We start from the raw sequence: 18,809 nt of genomic DNA, 5'->3' as shown, positions 1-18,809 counted from the left end.
CAACCTTTCTAGGCTTCTGTTTTCCCTTTTGTAAAATGAGGAGGTTGGACTAGATATTCTCTGAAGTTCTTTCTAGCTCTTAAATATGTGATTTTATGAAATAAATCAACTCTCAATAATCTATAGCAGATCAGCAGAAAATCTTTAAAGGTCCCATCACAGAGAGCTGGGATGGAGCAGAAGCACTGGAATGTCTGTCACCCTTACTCTAAAACAGAAAAGGGGTTTTTTCAGCAACAGTAGTTGAGGGAGTTGGATTATAGTGATGATCTCTCCTGTTCCAGTTCCAAATAAATCCATGATTCTATATTTTCATTCCTAAATATATGACATAGACAACTAATTTAACAGAAAGTGGCATAACTCTTCAGACAAGAGGTAAGGTTGGTCATTCTCAGCATGTTTGGAGGAACAGAAAGAAATTGTATAGACAGAGAAAACTGCAGAGAGATTGTCAAGAGACATTTTTTTTACGATGTGAGTCTTCACAAGTTTTATTTTTTAATTTTTTTTCAAAGTTAAGAATTATGGAGCATCAGTATGTTCATCTGTAGCTGTAAGTACAAAAATCTATTACATACATAAATGATCTTTGGACAATCCTTGATGCTGATTCCCTCTATTAGCAAGCAATTGAAAATTAACAAATCATACATTTCAGACTTTTTACCTGCCAATAACTTAAAGATCATCCATCAATTATTACAAGTATCATGATCTCTACCCAGTTATTTTAAAATGATTCCTTTTTGCATATTTAATACATAATGACCCTTTATGTCTTTATATCATAGTCATTCCCACTAACCCCCTCCTATTGAGCCTTCAATTATCAAAGGGAAAAAAGCAAGAACATGAACTACAGAAACTTTGTCTGACAACGTATTTTATCCTAGTGGTCTCCCACCTCTATGCTGTGAGATAGATGTGTTTTATCTCTTTTGTAGGACCTTCTGTATTTTCATTTAACAGAATTTGATTTCCTATTGGTCATCTTTTCACTGATAGTTACATTTATAGTATGTTGTGAAGAAATACATATGTATTATATACCTAGTTCTGTTTATTTCATTCTGCTTTAGTCTATACATATCTCCTTTTGTTTCTCTGAATTCTCATATTTTTCATTTTCTTACTGCATAATATTCCATTCCATTACATACTATTTTTTTAGCTATTTCCCAATTGATGAATATTCTTGCCTGTCTAAATCAAGTGACTTCTAATCAAAATAAGATGGTCTCAAAGTATTTCACTTCATCATAATAGGAAAAGAGGCTTGCAATGATAAAAATATCCATGTTTCAAAGCTCTATATTTTGTAGAATTATATTTTGTTTACAATTTCACAATTTTTCTTCAGACTTTATTTTTTTTTTAAGTCAGTAAAGTTCAAGTGACTTGCGTGGCCCAAGCTGGTCATTTCCATTGTCTAATGAAAGCTCCCAAAGTTCTTTGGCAGTACAGTTGTATGGTCTTTGGTCAGCAAGGGTCTTTTTAGATGGCTAAGAGAAAATTGTAACTGATTAGGTTTGAATTGTCCTTATTCATTAAATCAAAGCCTGAAATATATACTTTTTCAATTTTTGCTTTATTTTCAGTTCATCTTTAGGAATAAATAACTTCATATTTTATGGATAATAAAAGAAAAAAATCTTTTATTTTTAGGTTGCTTGTTGGCTCACCATGGAGTGGTTTTCCAGAGAACAGAATGGGAGATATCTACAAATGTCCTATCAACTTACCCAGCACCATGTGTGAAAAACTGAATTTACAAAGTAAGTTGCAGTGAGTACCATGATTCTTGAAAATACTGAAGGTGCAGTTATTATAATTCAGACTGGCAAAAGAAAACAGCTAATAGAGACAAGACCTGATTGTAAATACAGAAAAATGTTTTCCTTATTTTCTCAATTTGGGATCCAAAATGTGTGACGACTCCCCAAACTGAATTCCAAGATATTGAATTTATTAGATGTAGGAGAAAGGTACGCAGTCTACTGTTTTGCTTATTCTTCTTTTTTGTTGTTAGATGCAAGTGTGTGCCAGATTCCATCTGACTACAAATTAACTCTTTACATTAACTGCTTTACCTTTGTAGTGATCTGGGGCCACCTACACTCACTCCTCTAAGTCTTTATGTCTCCCTTAGCAATCTGCCCATCTTATCCTGAGTCTTGGGAAGCCAATAGTGGTACCAAGTCAGAGAAGAAGTTCAGAACAGACACAGGGAATAAGTTAATTTGTATGTGTGCAAAGCTTTCCAAAAGTAGAATTGGCTACTTTAGTAGATAGTGGGTTCCCCTTCTCTAAAAGTCTTCAAAGAAAACCTGGATAACCACTTATTAGGTGTGATATAGGGGCAATTTGTTCAGGTAAGGCAAGAGTTCTTAACCTAAGATCTGTGAACTTGTATGTGTTTTTAAAAACTATATTTTTAACAACCATGTTTCAATATAATTGGTTTCCTTTGTAACCCTGTATATTTTATGTACTTAAAAACATTGTGAAAAGGGGACTATTGATACTACCAAAGGGGTCCAGGATACATGCAAAAAAATGTTAAAAACCCCTAATATAAGTGTAAGCTACAAGGGCCCTTCTAAATCTGTGAGTCTTTTTCTGAGTCTATGACTTTCTTTGTGTTCATATGTATACTAAGCATAATGGATTTTAGATTAAACATTATGTGTCTTCTCTGTCTCTGATCTTTTTAAAAATTAAAGCTTAATTGAGATTATGTGAGTGAACTTCTATAATCCTAGCCTAAGAATGTTTAGATAGATAAGGTAACAGATGACAAAAGATAATAATAACATCTATTTAGTACTTTAATGTTACAAAACATCTTACAAATATAATTTCATTTCATCTTCATAACAACCCTGAAAAAAGAGGTGAAAAAAAATCTCTATTTAACAGATGAGAAAACTGAGGCAGACTGAGGTTAAATAACTGTGCAAGGTCACACAGCTAGTTAATGTCTAAGGATGGATTTGAATTTAAATCTTCCTAAAGCCAGGTCTAGCATTCTATCTGTCGCACAACCCAACAACTGTGTTAGATTGAAAACTCATCACTTCCCAAAAAAATGACACTCATAGCAATAATTTATGGTCTCAATCTTTCCAAGTATGTTATTTTCTTATGATCTGGCCCATTAAATGGTGTTTCATTATTTAGGTCACCAGGGAGCAGCTAACAGTTTGATCTGTAATTTAATATTATAACACTCCCCTGAGATTCAGCCAAGTGCTGACTGCTTGTTTATACCTATGTGAATGAAGTAGGTGCTTAAATGTATTTGATGATGGTGAAAATACTTTTCAAGCCCTGAGCCATTGTTTCAAATTAAATGATTTGGCTTTGTTTCCACATTGGCAAGATGAAGCATGTTCAAAGTGAACTGACTGATTTATATTGGTTTGGTCTAAAATGTCACAGGAGAATTGAAAGTTGGTCACAGCACTGGATCTTGACTATCCTGTTCCACTTTTTAGTTGTTCAGCCAAGAGTTGGCATTTTTCAAAATGCTTTTATTGCATGTTACTTTGTCTTTTGAGTCTTTTTATTTTGACACGTCAGTCAGTTCTCAATGAATAATATTCCCTATGGTGCTTTAACATTTAAAATGTAAAAAAGCAACACTCTCTGATGAAGTGATTATGACTGACAGCACTGACAACTTTACACTCTTATAGATACCATTTATTAATAGAATGGGAAAATGTGTGTATTAGCCTTGATAAGCTGAAGTAACATTTTCCACTGTATTTGACTTGAAATCTCTTACCTCTTTTAGTGTTGCCTTTATTTACATTTTTAAGTCTTTTTATATAATGTTCATTTAGTTCTTTGGCAAAGAACTTATTGATGGTGCTGTCCCTAAAAGGGATTCAAAGATGAATCAGACATCAATAAATGAATGGGGGAAAAAAAATATGTGCTTACTTAGTGCCAAGTATTATGCTGAATACTTTGGCTACAAATAGAAAATTGAGTCCTTGCTCTCAAGGAGCTCACATTCTATAAGGGAGACAACATATGTAGGAAGGTTCTGCTGTAAGCAGATGGAAAGGTCCAGTGGTCCTTAGGGTGCAGTGGCAATGATATTTATTCAATGCCATTTCCATTTATAGAACCTTATCACTCAAAGATGTGGAACCCTTTGACAGTGCCGACTTTGGTGGTGAGAACTTTCTTTTCTGAGTCTTTAGTAGCTGTGATTTCTGAAAGTAGTGTGCAACAACACTAGGATAGGCAGTTACCATCTGGCATCTCCACAGAAGTTGCTTCCCTGGATCATGGCTACAGGGACAGGGCTGAAAGGTGGAGTCTGGGGGTCCATGCTATGCTAACAGATCTTCAGCTAAGTGGTAGCATTGGTGGCAATTGGTGCTGAGGAGGGTGGGCCCCTTCTCTATTACTTTTAAGGGCCAAGCTAGAAGCAGACCTAATAATTTAGTTGCTGTTGTTGTTGTTGTTAAGTTCTTTTAGTCATGCCTGACTCTATGTGACTCCATTTAGGCTTTTCTTGGCAAAGATGCTGGGGTAGTTTGCCATTTCCTTTTCCAGCTCATTTTACAGATGAGGAACTGAGGCAAACAGTTAGGATCATACAGCTAATAAATATCTGAGGCCACTTTTGAACTCAAGAACATGAGTCTTCCTGACTTTAGGCTTGGTACTCTATCTACTGCACCACCCTTAGGTAACACTGCTATTCTCAGATCTGTTCCCACATGGTCAGGAATCATACAGTCTTAATGTCAAAAAGGATTTCTTTTCTTTTGTGTGTGTGTGTGTGTGTGTGTTTTATTTTATCTTGTATTTATTTAGTATTTAATTTTCCCCAGGTACATGTAAAAACAAATTTCAACATTTGTTTTTAAAACTTTAGTTCCAAATTCTCTCCCTTCCTCCCTCCCCCCACCATTGAGAAGGCAAGCAATTCGATGTAGGTTATACATGTGTGGTCATGCAAAACATACCCATAATAATCACATTGTGAAAGAAAACATAGACAAAAAAAGCCTCAAGAAAAATGAAGTTAAAAAAGTATGCTTCAATCTGTATTCAGACACCATCAGTTCTTTTTCTGGGGATGGATACCATTTTTCATCTTAAGTCCTTCAGAGTAGTCTTGGATTGTTGTATTGAGAGAATAGCTAAGTCATTTACAGCTGATCATCTTACAATATTGCTATTACTTTGTACACAGTACATTTCACTTTGCATCAGCAAGTGCAAGTCTTTCCATGTTATTCTGAGAGTATCCTGCTCATCGTTTCTTATACTGCAATAGTGTTCCATCATAATTATATACCACAACTCATTCAGCCATCCCCAATTGATGGACATCCCTTCAATTTCTAATTCTTTACCCCCAGAAAAGGGCTGCTATAAATATTTTTGTACATATAGGTCCTTTTTCTTTTTGTTTTTTATCTTTTTTGGGATACAGACCTAGTATTGGTATTGATAGGTCAAAGATTTTATAGTACTTTGGGCATAGTTCCAAATTGCTCTAAAGAATGGTTGAATCAGTTCATAACTCTGCCAACAGTGCATTAATGTCTCATTTTTCCCACATTCCCTCCAACATTTGTCATTTACCTTTTCTGTACTATTAACCAATCTAATAGGTGTGAGGTAGTACCTCAGAATTGTTTTAATTTGCATTTCTCCAATCAACAGGGAGTTAGAATATTTTTTCATATGACTATTGATAGCTTTGATTATTTCATCTGAAAACTGATTATATCTTTTGATCATTTATAAATTGGGGAATGGCTCTTATTTTTATAAATTTGACACAGTTATTTTTTACTTATATTTGACATGTTAGGGAAATGAGACCTTTATCAGAGAAACTTGCTTCAAGATTTTTTTCCCCCACAATTACTATTGCTAACTGTATTTCCCTCTATCCTATTCCCCTATCCCCATTTATTCTATTCTTTCTCCTTTCACCCTGTTCCTCAGTTTTGCTTCTGACTACCCCTTCCCCAATCTGCCCTGCCTTCTATCACCCCCTCCCTTCTCTTATCCCCTTCCCCTTCACTTTCCTTTATGGTAAGATAGATTTCTATATCCAATTGCCTGTATATGTTATTCCCTCTTTGAGCCAATTCTGATGACAGTAAGGTTCGCTCACTCCCCCTCACCTCCACCCTCTTCCCCCTCCACTGTAAAAGATTTTTTTTGCCTCTTTTATGTGAGATATTTTACCCCATTTTACCTCTCCCTTTCTCTTTATTTCAGTACATTCCTCTCACCCCTTAATTTTATTTTTAGATATCATCCCTTCATATTCAAATCACATCTGTGCCCTCTGTCTATACATACTCCTTCTAACTACCCTAGTAATAAGAAAGGTCTTATGAGTTACTAATATCATCTTCCCATGTAGAAATGTAAACAGTTTAACCTTGTTAAGTTGCTTATGATTTCCCTTTCCTGTTTACCTTTTTATTCTTCTTGAGTCTCATATTTGAGAGTCAAATTTTCTATTCAGCTCTGCTATTTTCATCAAGAATGCTTGAAAGTCCTCTATTTCATTGAATGTCCATTTTTCTCCTGAAGGATTGTACTCAGTTTTGCTGGGTAGGTGATTCTTCATTGTAATCTTATCTCTTTTGCCCTCCAGAATATCATATTCCAAGCCCTTTGATCCTTTAATGTAGAAGCTGCTAAATCTTGTACTATCCTGACTGTGGTTCGACAATACTTGAATTGTTTCTATCTGGCAGCTTGCAATATTGTCTCCTTGATCTGGGATTTCTGGAATTTGGCCATAATATTCCTGAGAGTTTTCAATTTGGAATCTCTTTCAGGAGGTGATCGGTGGATGCCCTCAATTTCTATTTTACCCTCTGGTTCTAGAATATCAGGGCAGTTTTTCTTGATAATGTCTTGAAAAATGATGTCTAGGTTCTTTTTTTGATTATGGCTTTCAGGTAGTCCAATAATTTTTAAATTATCTCTCCTGGATCTATTTTCCAAATCAGTTGTTTTTCCAGTGAGATATTTCACATGGTCTTCTTTTTTTTTTTATTCTTTTGGTTTTGTTTTATTGCTTCTTGGTTTCTCATAAAGTCATTAACTTCCATTTACTCCATTCTAATTTTTAAGGAAGTATTTTCTTCAGTGAGCTTTTGGACCTTCTTTTCCATTTGGCCAATTCTGCTTTTTAAGGCATTCTTCTCTTCATTGGTCTTTTGGGCCTCTTTTGCCATTTGGCCTAGTCTGTTTTTTAAGGTGTTATTTTCTTCAGTATTTTTTCATGTCTCCTTCACCAAGCTATTGACTCTTTTCTCATGATTTTCTTGCATCAATCTCATTTCTCTTCCCAATTTTTCTTCTACCTCTCTTACTTGATTTTCAAAATCTTTTTTGAGCTCTTCTATGGCTGGAGACCAATTCATACTTTTCTTGGAGGCTTTGGATGTAGGAGTTTGACTTTGCTATCTCCTTCTGAGTGTGTGTTTTGATCTTCCTTGTCACCATAACTTTCTGTAGTCAGAGTTTTTTTTCCCCATTGTTTGCTCATTTTCCCATCCTATTACTTGACTTTTAACTGTTTGTTAAAGTAGGGCTCTGCTTCCAGTGTGGAGAATGTACTGTCCCAAGCTTTAGGGGTTTTGTGCAGCTGTTTTCAGAGATACTTCTAGGAACCTGTAAGTTTTCAGTTCTTCCAAAGTGGTATAATCTAAGGAGAGGCATTTTCTACTCTCCTGGCCTGTGCTTTAGTCTATGAGCAATCATAGGCATTCTTTTCTGCCCTGGAACTGAGAGGAGGGTCCTTCTCCCCACCCCCCCTCACCGTGGCCACAAGCTCTGCTATGCTAGTGCTCCTCCTCACCCTCAGACTGCCACCCAGGACTGTGACCTGGATTTGAGTATGGGCAAAGAAATAGAGTCCTGCCTCGGTGCTAGCAAAGAGACCTCTATAATCTCCTTCTGACCAGTTATTCAACCCCATTACCATCTGTGGGCTGAGAGCTCCTGAAGCAGCCACTGCTGATTCAGTCACTGCCAAGGCCTTCTCCTAACCTGCTGGGGCTGGGCTGTGTTGGTGGGGCCTATGCTGGACTACTGTCTACTCCTACCCTGGCACAACAGACCCTTCCTGCTGGCGTTCTAAGTTGCCCCTGGTGTCTGTGGGCTGAGAAGTCTGGAAACTGCTACTGCTGTCAGCAATTCAGTCACCCCAAGGCCTGCTCTGGGTTTGCTGGGGCCCAGTCTGCGCTGACTCAGCCTGCACTGGCCTGCACGCCTCTTTCAGCCTGGTGCAACAGACCTTTCCTGCTGGCCATCTAAGTTGTCTTGGGCTGGAAATTTGGTTCACTCCATCTTTTTATGGGTTCTGCTGCTCTAAAATTTGTTTAGAGTCATTTTTAAAGGGATTTGGAGGGTTTTGGAGGAGAGCTCATGTGAGTCACTGCCTTTTCAAAAAGAATTTCAAAGGTCCTCTAGGACAACCTGTAATTGAACAGGTATATCTTCTTTAATATGTTCTTAATGATTGGTCAGCTAAGATCTAGTTGAAGACCTCCAGTGGTTGGGAACTCCTTGCCTCCTGAGGCAATCCATTTGATTTTCAGACTATTAGAATATTTCCTTCATGTATATCAAATCTGCATTTCTTCACTTTTTTTAGCTTATAAGTACCTTTGGCATAGGCATACCTCCTCTATTGCCATATTCCACTCAGGAGTTACAGCCTACCACATTTTAGGTATATTTATAAGGTTAAGCTTTTATCTTCTTAAACTTAGCTGTCCAGTTTGCCCTGTCCTTGTTGACATCTGAGGTCATGGGTATTTACTACTGTCTTTCCTTTTGGATGTTGCCTGCTGTAAATTAGTGGACCTTTCCATAATATTTTCCTCTATTTTGTAGCTGCTATTCTTTATTGTATCTAGGTTGCATAGTGAATAAAATGTTAGCTTTGGACTCAGGAAGACTTGAATTCCAATCTTGTCTTAGGTATTTACTTGTTATGAGAGCCTGGTCAAATCATTTTACTTCTCTAATACTCCATTTCCCCATCTATAGGATAGTAATAATACTTTCACAAGATTTCTGTGAAAATCAAATGATATAATTCGTGGTACTTTGAAATTCTTAAATCATTATATAAATGTCAGCTATTATTAACATCTAGCTTAAAGGTCATCTCTCCATTTAAAGCCCTCAAAGTATCAAGAGACATCATGTAAACAATGTGTGTATATTGTTATATGTGCATTTATTTATATGTATATATACATCCATCTATGTACAAGTATACTTGCGTATGCATATGTGTGTTTGCAAGAGATATAGATATATATGTATACATACACACATACATATGTATCTTAAGCTCTGGAACACAAATCTGCATCCCATTTTCTGATACCATCAACTTAAACAATTGTTTACTTCTCAGCCCTGGAGATACTTAGATGTAGTCTAATGGGAGAGATAAGGTGTGAATTGATAAGTGCACATGGGAGCTCAGAGGAAGGGTGTTACTTTTGGGGTAGAGGTTTTTTTTTTGTTTTTGTTTTTGTTTTTTGTTTGTTTTGCTTGTTTTTAGTGAGGCAATTGGGGTTAAGTGACTTGCCCAGAGTCACACAGCTAGGAAGTATTATGTGTCTGAGGTTGGATTTGAACTCAGGTCCTCCTGACTCCAGGGCTGGTGCTCTGTCCACTTCACCACTTAGCTGCCCCAAGGGTAGAGTTTTTGAAGAGGGCGTTGTGGGTGGAGAAAACTGTGAGCAGTGACATGGAGGCAGAACACAGGCTAGTTTGAAGATGGATGAATAGCCCATCTTGGCTGTCACATAAGGTCCATGAATGAGAATCATAAGACTGGAGAAGTATTTGGGGCCAGATTGTGGAATGCTTTACTGCCATTCTTAGTAGTACCACATTTGTTTGTTAGGCAGTGGAGAGCCATGGAAGTTTTCTTAATGGGGTCATGATATGATCAGAGCTGTGCTTTAGGAAAATGATCTGGCAACAGTATCTAAGATGAATTAGAGGCAGTTAATGTAGAGCTAGTAAGGTGTGTGTTTCTCTGAACTGGGATTCTTAGGTTTCAGGAGTAATGTGGGAGAAAAAAAAAGACAGATGTGAAAGATTGTAGAAATTTATAATCATCAGAACTTTGCACTGGCTATAGGGTATGAGGGAGAAGGAAGAATCAAAAAAAAAAAATGATTCCAAGGTTTCTAGCCTGAATTAACTGGGAGAGTTGGGGGTAGGGGGTGAGAGAGAGAGAGAGAGAAAAAGAGAGAGAGAGAGAGAGAGAGAGAGAGAGAGAGTGTGTGTGTGTGTGTGTGTGTGTGTGTGTGTGTGTGTGTTGGGGGTTGGGTGGGGTGAGGCAAGGAAGGCATTAAGTTCATTTTTGTTCCTGGCCTGCATCCAGCCTGTTGCATGTGTGGTACTGGATTTGGTACTACAAATTACTATTTTAGCCTATCTGGGAGTCAGGCAATGGTCTTGGATGTGTTTTCTAAGCGACTTTAACAAAACTGGTGGAAACTTAATGTTTTCTCTCTGTTAATTTTTCTTTTTAACAGCTTTAACGAGCATTCCCAATGTTACTGAGATAAAAACAAATATGAGCCTTGGCTTGACACTTACACGGAACTTGGGAACTGGAGGGTTTCTGGTAAGTTTCAACTTTTTATTTCCTTGTCCATTTTTTAAAAAGGAATGATTTAGTCAGTTTTCCTATTGATCAAATTCTAGGATTCAAACACCCAAGGATCTCCTTTTTTTATTTTTACAATGCTATTTGTGTTTCAAGTGTTAAATGGAACATAGCTATGTTCAAAGTCCAAATATTTCAGGACATTTGGACAATCTGATTACTAAACCTAACTCCAGATTGTGTAGAGAGAAGGAAAAATGAAATAATATTCCCTCCTAGCACTCAGATTGGACTCAAGGATTTTGGGAGAATGATAGCATCCCTTCTCATACTCTTTACCACCTTGAGTCCCAGGGCCCCTTGCCCATATAGGACATTTGGAAGTTAGTGCTGTTGTTTTTGAAAGTATATTCCAAGATTTTTCGTTTTATCTGCTTTGTGTTCTCTGATGTAATCTAATTTAATATTAATAGGTGAAAGCAGTTCTCATGGCTTTGTCTATGACTGTAGTTAGGGTATTTACTCTACTGTTTTAAACATTGCTAATAGGAATACTGACCTATCCAACCCATCCTATGTCATTGGCTAAGAACAGGCTTCTCATTGGCAAAGACCCTCAGTCCTCCTCAGGACTGCTCATCTCCATATACAGTAATTATTTAGAATTACTGTGCATGAAGACTGCTGCGCACAGTCAAACCCTTGATACTACACAAAGGAAAATAGAGGGATTATTTCATCTTTTGAGTCCCTGAAAGGAAGAGTAAAAATAAATCGTGAGTTGAATGATGGCTAGAGGATATAACTACTAACATTTTGGGAAAACAGGAAAAGATTTAAAGAAATGTTAAAGGGTGAGTCATCACCTTATTCTTAGCTAAAATGATGTAAGGTTCAAATGAAAAGGGTGAAAGAAGTAAATATGTGGGGCATGTGACAAGTAGAAGGGGAAAGAGAGAACAAGAAGGGGATGGAGAGAAAGAAAGAAAGAAAGATACACCAGAGAAGGAATGAGAGCATTTGAGAGAGATATACGTGATTGAACAGGAGGAAAAGAGGAGTGTGGTGAAGGTGGACACAAAAGCTGTTGATGTCGCTATATTCCTTTGGATACCAAGCACAGCCCAAAACATGAAGTTGAAGGAAAGAGTCTTTCTAATATGATAGTAAGACTCTCCTCATTGGTGTTGCCAGTCTAGTTGTTTCCCCTCATATGTCACAGTTGAGTGAAGTCTTCTTGTGTTATGATTTTATGGGGCTGATGTCTTTTACTCCATGCAGAGAAGAGAGCTGGCACAGGATTTACTTCCTGAACTGGAAGGTTGCTATAGTTTAATGTAAGGTGTAGACAATATTTCTTAAGAGTTTATGTGAACATTTATGTAGAGGCACAATTTAAATTTGGAGTATAGTTTGGACTTGCTAGAATATAAATGTTATTAAATTTAAATTTTTTAGTAATTAGCATCAGCTTATTCCTATGTCTTTTTAGTGCGTGCCCAGGAAAGGTAAGTGAACAGTAGGAGATAATTCCCAAGGTTTCCTTTATCAACCTTGAGAACATGTTAGAAATAAATACTTCCTAGTAACCAAATATTGAGTTAGTTTTACTTATATACCGATAGTATTATATATTTAGCACTTTACAGAATAGACTATAGAAAAATCATATTAGTGATAACTGGGAAAAATAACATGGAAGTTAAATTAATTTGAGTAACAGATCTGCATGCAAAATGAGGCCAACTCATGAGTATTACTGGTCTGTAAATCAAATTTTCTGTTTTCCAGAGTATTGTTTTCATTTGAAACTTTGGCAGCCTTTTCCTTTCTAAAGTTGAATATTCAACTCTATTACTATCCAAGTTCAAATATTTTGGTTTAATTACTGAGCATATCTTTCTCTGTTTAAATTATATTCTGCAACACTTGCTGTGACACAAATGCATTTGAGTAGTTTTCAATTAGTGATATTTGGTTGGTTTTGTAACCCTTGGTAGATTTTAAAAAAAAGTTTCTTTTTTTTTAAATTCTGTTCTTAAGGAAAGAAGGGAGGAAGCAAGGTATAGTAGGGGGAAAAAAAACCTGGGCCACAGTTAGGAGTCTTAGATTGTGCTCCTGCTTCTGTGTGACCTGGGGCAAGTTGCTTAATCTTCCAGAATCTCAGTTTCTTCATCTGCAGAATTAGTGAGTCAGATTAGATGATCTCAAAGATCCCTTCTAGTTTTAACATACCGTGATTCTAAGATTGGGGTAAAGTGGCATCAAACTCCTCATACTATCTTAGGGCAGCTAGGTAGTACAGAGGATAGAGTCCTTTGCCAAGGGTCAGAAAGACCTACGTTGTGATCTGGCCTCAAACTCTTAATGAGCTCTGTGACTTGCCTCAATTTCCTCAAGTGTAAAATGGGAATAACAATACCTACCTGACAGGGTAAAAGTGCTTAGTGCCATGCCTTGCATATAGTAGGCATTTAATAACGCTCATCTCCTTCCTTCTTTGATACCCAAGTGACAAATATTGTTACCTAGACTTGCCCTGGAGAACTCACTTTTACAAATTTTTATTTGAGGTTTACTTAGCTTCATGTGTAATAGGTACCCACCAGCTTTGTAACCAGTAACATTATCTGCGAGTATTAAAATACTCTTTGTTTAGATCAGTATGTTTTATGATTCTTGGGCTCTAGGTGTAGCTTTCGTTGTAACTATACTTTGGATAGTGCCAAAACAATTGTTTAGTATGACCTCCCAATTACCACTGAGTAAAGATATAAAATATATTTTCTAAAATTTTATTTCTTATTCCATATTTTCTCTCTCCCTTCATCCCTCCCCCCACTCATTGAAAAAGCAAGAAATAGAATACCTAAGCAGTCATGCAAAACATATTTATGCATTAGCCATATTTTGGGGGGATAAAAGGAAGAAAAATAAAGGAAAAAATGTTTCAAGCTGTACTCTGAGTCCACCACTTCTCTATTTGGAAATGGATAGCATTTTATATTATAAATTAAGGTATAAAATATGAACTTGGTAAATGTAAATGATACCTCTGTTTATTAATACCTGGGGAGTGTGCTTCAATAATTTTTTTTGTGGCTTCTGATATTTTGGAGTCTTCATTACCTTCACCATTGTTTTAGGAATGAATGTGTTCACAAATAGGTATCTATTAGGATTTAAAGTATTTTAATTCCACTTTAATTCTGTGATACTAAGTTCTGCCTCACAGATTTGTATTTGTAATTTGTACTTCCTGGTAAGGAACAATGGATATGAGGGTTAAATTGAATAGCTATAAAAATAGGGAGCAAATGAAATTCCATGTTAAAGAACCAGTGCAGAAACCATTTCCTTAAATACTTAAGAAGTTATGATCTTTAAAGCATTCTTAAGATTTATGTGGAAAAAACTACTAGTCATCAGATTTGTAGACTTGACTTAAAGTTCCAATATTGAAGTAAGGGTGATATTTTTGACATTCTCAATTGGCATCTCCTAATTTCAGCTCTTTAATGCTGTTTCTCATTTCTTCTAAGAAGAAAGAATATCTATTATCAAACAATTATTTATATATTTAATCCTCTAAGGAATCAATCATTTCTCTTCTTTTGGTTAGAGAGTTCTGAAGAACTCTTGAGCAGTTTAGAAGGGATGTAGGAAGAAGCATTATTAGCTATTTTAGAAGCCATTTAAAGATTTTGAAAATGAATGCTTTCCCAATGTACTTGGCCTAGTAAGCCATTTTTAAAGAGGAAACGTATATCTTGTACATGGAGCATGAAATGTTAAGACAGCTGTTTCCTCTTTTCTTTCATTGGTCATCCTATGGCTACCAACAGGAAGACTGGTTCCAATGATTCCACTTTCCTCCACCTCACTGTTTATAAGAATCTGAAATCTTTTCATCGATTTTTATTCAATAGTGCCAATCTATACTTTTACTTTAGGTTAAATAACCTTCTTATGGTTTTTTTTTTAATCTTTGCTCGTTTTCCCTTTAAAGCATATTTTCTGAAATTTTTTTTGGTGGAGGTGTGGGGGGAAGGTCCAAATCTCACTTACTTTATTCTGCCTCTTTCATTGGTATAGGGAATTCCCAGTGAGGAAATTCTTTTAACCAATGAAGGTCAGCAACTGTTCTGCAATTTAATCTTTCCGAGTTACCTTAGGGCTCTGAGAAGTGGCAATTCCCAGAGTTACATAGCTAGGTCAGAGTTAAGGCTCTTTCTCCACTATGCTTTGCTTTTTAAAACATAACAAGGCTTTCCCTGAGTTGTAGCATATAAATTTTTGAATTGCATCATGATTTAGTTAGGTATTCTTGGAATCCAAAGACTTCACAGAGAATGGGATTAGGAGCTGGGTCAGGGTAAAGAATTATGTGGTAATAATTGCAATGAAAAAGAGTGAAAGAATAAGAGAGAGCAGTGATTTGGGGCAGACCTGAAGAGATTGTGAAGACAAAATATTATATTAATTTATTGTTTGACAGAGACTAAACAATAAAGATAGGGGCCTAGAAAATGAAGGTTATGAATTCATTTGCAGAAAGGTCAATAGTTAACAAGCTGATAGGGTATAGGTCAGTATAGTAGAGTCTTAGTATAGTAGAATGCGCTACTGGACTTAGACTCAGAGTACCTGGGTTCATTGCTTTCTACATGTGTTAATTTGATCAAGTCACTTAACCTCTGTGGATTTCAGTTTTTTTCATTTTAAAACAAAGTCCTTGGGCTAGATGACCTCTATGGTCTTTTTTAGCTTTCACTCAAAGGGTTTTAACCTTCCCCCTGCCCCAAGTTGTCTATGGATAGGTTCCAAGGGGTCCATGAACTTGGATGGGAAAAAAAGTTCCATCTATATTTTCACTAATCTCTAACTGAAATTTTGCATTTCCTTTAATTATTTAAAAACGTTATTTTGAGAATAAGTCTATAGGCTACACCAAACTGAAAAAGGTCCATCACATCAAAAAAAAAAAAGCCCCTGCTCTAACTCTATGATTCTGCTATCTTACGCTGTCTTTAACGTGAAATGTTCACAGCATAAATAGGAATTAGGTATACTGATATGACCACACATTGCTTCTCATCACTCAATTAAGCTGAATGTGCCAGGTATCAAAGGCCCAGGAATGAAAAAGTGACCTTTTACTTGCTTCTGCTCCACGGGCTACTAAAAATGCCATCCATTTGGTTTCTAATCCAGTCCAATAAATCCAATCCAATAAACATTTATTAATACTTAAGATGTACCAGGCACTGTACTAATTGCTGGAAATACAATTAATAAAAAGAAAGACAGTCCCTGCTCTCAAGGACTTTATAATCTATTGGGGGTAGATAGTATACAAGAAGAGGCAGCAAAGGTTGGGGGACACACCAGGAGGTACCCAGAATGGAGGGGCCTCTTGTTCTGTGAAGTTGAAACCAGGCTGAGTAGAATGCAAAGTGGAACGAATAAGAGTCCAGATTCTGCCTTCTATAAAGGAAGGCATTGGGAGGAGTTTGGTACTTTGACCTCTAGCCCTCCAAACAGAGGGCAGAAGAGGCTGAGAGAGGTGGTATTAATCAAGGCTTAAATTGGCAGCTTGGTGGTAAGTTAAAAAGTGATGGAGGAGTTTCTTGTTCCAGGCAGAGCAGCAGATGAAAAGTGGAGCTCTATCATGGAAGATGACAGATTTCTTTCTGTTTCTGCTCCTGGGCCTGTCTGGATTCCCTGAGTCATCTCAGTGCCTCAGGCTAACAACCCCCACCCTAACCCTTCCCTGTGCTGATGGAAAGATTGTAGGGAGGTGGAGTAAATCTTTAGTTGCTTCCTTCCTCACATACCTTTTCCCTAACTCCTCACTGAGTTGAAATGTCTTGTTTGCTGCATTGGAAATTTTTAATGTTCTTGCTACCTGATTCCTGGGCCTGTGGCATCTCGTAGATGAATAGAAGTAATTTTTGTGTTAAGATAGAGAAGAAATGATTTGTTTTTCAGTGCTTTTAATATGGATATATTTCTCATTCCTTTGAAGACATGTGGACCTCTGTGGGCCCAGCAGTGTGGAAATCAATATTATGCGACTGGCATCTGTTCTGACATTAGTCCCAGTTTCCAGCTCCTCAACAGCTTTTCACCTGCAGTTCAGAGTAAGGCATTCAAGCACAACTATTGTGAACAAAGAATTAAATTTGAGGGAGGGAATAGTAAAATTTATTTAAAATCTATCCTCCTTTTTTAAATGTAATGTCTTTGTGGACCCTAAGACTTGCCTTAGCTCTGCAAACCTCTGTCCCACCAACCTCTCTCTTCCTTTCCTGTTTTAGGCTGCCCGTCCTTCATTGATGTTGTGGTTGTATGTGATGAATCAAACAGCATTTATCCCTGGAGTGCAGTGAAGAATTTTTTGGTCAAATTTGTGCAAGGCCTGGATATAGGTCCCGACAAGACTCAGGTAAGGACACTAATAAGAAGAATGTTAACCTTCTGTGCTGAATAGGGCTTCTGAGGTCATAGTCTCAATTGAACCTTTACCAGCTGTTGAATTGATTGATTCTCCACAATGACTTCCATGAGGCAGCATGACATGTATCAGGTGAGGGGCTTGGAGTCAGGAAAGACCTGGGTTTGAATCCTGCCTCAGATACTTAATGACCGTATTGCCCTGGAAAAACCACTTAAGTTCTCTGAGTCTCGGTTTTGTTCTCTGTAAAAAGGGACTAAAAATAAAAGTACCAAATGGAATAAATAAAAGTATCAAATTCACAGAATATTGTGAATACCAAATGAGATAAAATGTGGGGCAGCTATGTAGTGCAGTAGATAGAAAGCTGGACCTATAATCAAGAAAACCTGAATTCAAGTCCCTCCTCAGATTACTATAGTGTGTGCTTAATATGATATTACTGTATTACTTTGCATGGTCCTGGGCAAGTCACATAACCTCCATCTGCCTCAGTTTCCTCATCTGAAAAATGGGGATAATAATAGTATCTACCTCCCAGGGTTGTAAGGATAAAGTGATATAATATTTGTAAAGCATTTTACAAACCTTGAGATACTACATAAAGTTGTTGTATCATTGTTAAAGTGTTTTATAAACCTTAAAGTGCTAAATTAGTTATTATAATTATAATTGTTGTTGTAGAGTGCTTTACAAACCTTAAAATATTGGCTATTATTCTAAAACTTTTTCTTTCTCCTTAAGTCCCTCAACGTTTTATTCTCATGTTCTTCTCCCATAGTAACTGCCAACCTCTGGTAGGGAGCTCCCTCATCCTTTCCCTCTTCCAGTAATTTCTTAGCATCATAGCCCACTATCTTCTACTTTTCTCCTGTCTCAAAGGAAGAGCTATCTCTATCCCTACTCAAACTAATACTATTTATTTGTTTTTAGTCCCTTTTGTTTCTTTTTCCTCCAGGACCTTGCTCCAGTAATCATCCCCTCTCATATATTTTGAATTTCACCCTTGTTACTAGATTCTCCCCATCTTAATTTAAATGTGTCCAGCTCTCCTCAGTATTAAAAAAGACTCCTGCTGACCCTTGCTCCACCCAACTATGTCCCATTTCTCTTTTTATTCATTGCTGAACTATTTGAAAAAGATGTCTATATCCAATGCTTGTATTTCCTTATCACATCCTCTTTCTTTGGATCCTTATAATCTGTCTTCCATTACTACCACTCTACTGAGACTGATTTCTCAAAGATCACTATTAACCTCCAAATCATTAAATATAGTGAATTTTTATTCAGGACTCAGTCTTCTTGACCTCTCTATAGCATTTGATATATTTGACTACCCTCTGCTTCAACAGACTCTTTCCTTTTAACTTTTGAGATTTTATAATCTATGATCTATACCATCTACCTCTCTGTTTTCTTGACAATCAGCCCAGTATGAATGATGGCCAAGTCTATACCTCTAGCTCTGACTCTCTTTTGAATCCTAGACCTGCATCTGTAACTGCCTACAGATATTCATCCCTATCTTAAGTGGCCCACTGACACCTCAAAGCCCGATAAGTCCAAAGCCACACTTAGTATCTTTCCCTAAAAACCTATTTTTCCTTATGCTTCATTCTTTCTTTGTTGAGGGATTGCCATCATTTACATAGGCTTCCATATTTGAAATCTTCGGGTTATCTGTGACTCTTTCCTCTCTTG

At 36.8% G+C, this 18,809-nt stretch overlaps 1 protein-coding gene across 1 annotated transcript in view; it reads left to right on the top strand.

Annotated features, from left to right (window-relative positions):
* The window catches only part of ITGA2 (integrin subunit alpha 2), a 148,489-nt gene that overhangs the window by 43,948 nt on the left and 85,732 nt on the right, over positions 1-18,809 (top strand). The window contains exons 3-6 of the mRNA XM_027863389.1: positions 1,669-1,778; positions 10,575-10,666; positions 16,677-16,791; positions 16,969-17,096. Coding sequence (XP_027719190.1) covers positions 1,669-1,778; positions 10,575-10,666; positions 16,677-16,791; positions 16,969-17,096 — 445 coding nt within the window. The remainder of the gene's footprint in view (positions 1-1,668; positions 1,779-10,574; positions 10,667-16,676; positions 16,792-16,968; positions 17,097-18,809) is intronic.

The sequence above is a fragment of the Vombatus ursinus genome, unplaced genomic scaffold (genome assembly GCF_900497805.2).
Source record: "Vombatus ursinus unplaced genomic scaffold, bare-nosed wombat genome assembly UNPS02014772.1, whole genome shotgun sequence".
Lineage (NCBI taxonomy): Eukaryota > Metazoa > Chordata > Mammalia > Diprotodontia > Vombatidae > Vombatus > Vombatus ursinus.
This window is presented reverse-complemented; position numbering and strand designations above follow the sequence as displayed.